The following is a 3,234-nucleotide window of genomic DNA, read 5'->3' on the forward strand; positions in this document are numbered from 1 at the left end:
CAACGAGTACTTACATGATCGATTTGGATGCCGAAATTAAGTAGAAATCGATGTTTTAATCCAAGAACTCAAGAAGCCTAATTCTGGAAATTTGGGGATTTTTGGCTGATTTTCTGAATTTTTATGATTAATTAATAATTAATAAATAAAAATTAGGTTATTTATAGTAGTAAAAATAATACCCCTAATTAAAATTAAGGCCGTAATTATACATCTAATATTATGATTTGGGCCCAGTTTTTATAATTTTTGAGCATTTAAATTTCATTTTTAAATATTTTATATATACAATATATATGCCAAAATTTCCCAAAAATTGTGAATAATTCAAAAATACAAAGAAATGGTATAAATGAAAGTCCTATAATTTTATAAAATTAAAAATGTGATTTTTGTGGGGTTTTTGACACCCAATGGGGCCCGGAAAAGTCATTTTTCGCGAAACGAGAAAATTTATAAAATACCTAGATGTTCAGAATAACACAATGGTACAAGCCGTTTGATGAAAAATAAGGCCCATTATTATATTTGAAATATCAGTTATAAAATCATGGTTCAGGTCTTATAACTTTTGATACGAAGGCTATAAATACAAAATAAAATATCCGAAAAATACCCTGAAAATATCCAGACGATATAGAACACACATATCACGTAACAGTTAGGGTTTTATAGCTAGTTGTACATAAATAACTGATTAAAACAAATAATTTATTTTAAACATGAGCGTAATTTCCCAGGCGTTACACTTAGGAACTATAGAGCCAAAAATTCTTCCTGCATGACATATCTGATATCTAGTTGAGCGAACACATGTCATAAACAACCGAATTGATTGATCTACAAAACCCATCTGTTTCAACATTCCACTCAAGAAATCCCATTCCACCATATCGTAAGACTTACTCATATCCAATTTCAAAGCCATCAACCCCGTTTTACCTTGAGTTTTACGTTTCATATAGTGCATTACCTCTTATGAAACCATAATATTATCTGTAATCAGCCTTTTAGGGATAAATGCACTTCGAGTTTCCGAGATCAAACCAGAGAGAACAAGTTTCAATTTATTAGCCAACACATTCGTTATCACTTTATAGGTCACATTGCATAAAGATATGGGACGCAAGTCCATCATGTTCATGGGATTCTTTTTCTTCGGGATAAAAGCAATATTTGTGTCACATATTCCCTCCCTCAAGTCTCCACTTGTAAAAAAGTTCCAAACAAGCTCCACTATATCTCCTCCAACTATACCCTAGTATTTTTGATAAAATCCCAGGCTCATACCGTCTGGGCCTGGAGACTTGTCAGGGTGCATACTAAACAGAACTTTTTTAACTTCACTTGCCTCTACCCTCGTTAAGATAATTTCATTCTGAGCTTGACTAATTTGACTCGATACTTCTTCAAAAACTACATTCCATTCAACTTGAGAAGTGTCAAATAGGTTTGTGAAGTAATCCACCATCAGATCTTTAAGTCCAGTATCGCATCCTACCTCTCGACCTTCATCATTAGTAAGAAAATCAATCTGATTAGTGCTTCTGCGATTTTTTGCAGTAGCATGAAAATACTTGCTGTTTTGATCTCCCTCTCGAAGCCATAGTTGCTTGCTTCTCTGTCTCCAAAAAACTTCTTTCTGATTGTAAATTCCATTTAACATGTCTGAGGCTTCTTTATATTTCTTCACTGAATCATTGTCTTTTCTTCCTTTAACTCTCTTCATGGTATTTTTGCACTAGTCGATTCTTGATTTAAAGCTCCCTGTGATTTCATTCCCCCATATTTTCAACACCTACATACATTCACTTATCTTGTCTTGTAAAGAACAACCTTGGGAATGAAACCAAACTTCCGCGACAATCTAAAAGCAACCACGCATTTTCAAATCTAAAAGCTTTAATACCAGCTGAAAAAACTACCTTAACTGGCTCTAGAAAGATCGGACTGTGATCAAAAGTATTGATTCCCAGGTTTGTTAGCTTAACCTCTGCGAATATACTCGAAAACTCTTTACTTACCAGAACCCTGTCTAATTTTATCTCCGCCCAATTCGCTGTACCATGACCTCGTTCCCAAGTATATGGATACTCTATCAACTCAAGATCATTTAACTCACATTCATCTAGAACCTCCTGAAATCCATGAATCATCCACATTCGATAAGGGTGCCCACCTCGTTTATCTTCATGTTTGACAATATTGTTCATATCCCCAACTAGGCACCATGGAAGCATCGGCTGAGCCTTCAAACTCTTAATTAAGCTTCATGTATCGTATACCCCAGTCAGTCTAAATTTTCTCAGCCCTCTTATATCTACCACAACATCTACGTCATTCCTACTATAGGACAGGAGGTGCACCTCGTCTTGTTTCTTCCAGAATAAAGCAACACCTCCACTCCACCCCTGTACATCTACAGAAATAGCTCCTTCAATTCTGATTATATTATTAACTTTATCCACAGTATCTTGCTTACACAACGTCTCACATAAGAAAACTATATCGTGTTTCTTTTGGAGAATAATTTCTGTTAGTCCCTTAACAATATAGCAAGAATTACAAAAGGGGGGTTGAATGGAATTCTTGAACCTTTTTCTTAAAATAAAAATGTTCAAACTCGAATACAAATATAAATGTTTTGATTAGCACAATACGGAATAAAAACTTAAGTGAATCAAAACATAAGTAATTAAAAACAAGAGTCTTTAAAAACTTTCTGGTGGATTTAAACAATTCCACCAGAGATATATATTATATCGAGAGAACTCTGTGTGCAAGAATGCTCACAGCTGCTACCAAATTTGAACTACTGAGAATACAGAGAAATGCTAATAATTTTGCTTACAAATGTTTCTCACTTTTTTTTGTATCTCAGATCTTAGTTTCTATTTGCTACTTCTTGGTTTATATATTACCAAGATTACAAAGTCAAAAGATAGAATCATTATAAAAACTATCAGTTTTTATGCTTTGCTACTTTGTTCTCTATTACCTAGTTAATAGGCTTCCTCATTCCATTTGCATACATCTCGACGCATGTGACCAGTTGTCACTGTCAACTGATGTTTGAATTCTTTATCCGTTAGGTTCATGATCATCCGTCGAGTTAATGATCATCCATCGGATTGTTGATCATCCGTCGGGTGCTTTGTAGATTATCCGTCGGGTAGCAATCAGGCACTTGACTTCATTTCACTTATGCAGAGTTACAAGACATCATCTATTTAT

General features: G+C 34.3%; 1 protein-coding gene across 1 annotated transcript; it reads right to left on the reverse strand.

The window, feature by feature from the left end:
- Nucleotides 1-1,808: 1,808 nt before the first annotated feature.
- LOC141706695 (uncharacterized) lies at nt 1,809-2,240 on the reverse strand. Its single transcript, XM_074509497.1, has one exon. It carries the CDS (start codon nt 2,238-2,240, stop codon nt 1,809-1,811), a length of 432 nt encoding a protein of 143 aa, XP_074365598.1.
- Nucleotides 2,241-3,234: the final 994 nt, after the last annotated feature.

This window comes from Apium graveolens, chromosome 1 (genome assembly GCF_009905375.1).
Source record: "Apium graveolens cultivar Ventura chromosome 1, ASM990537v1, whole genome shotgun sequence".
Taxonomy (NCBI): domain Eukaryota; kingdom Viridiplantae; phylum Streptophyta; class Magnoliopsida; order Apiales; family Apiaceae; genus Apium; species Apium graveolens.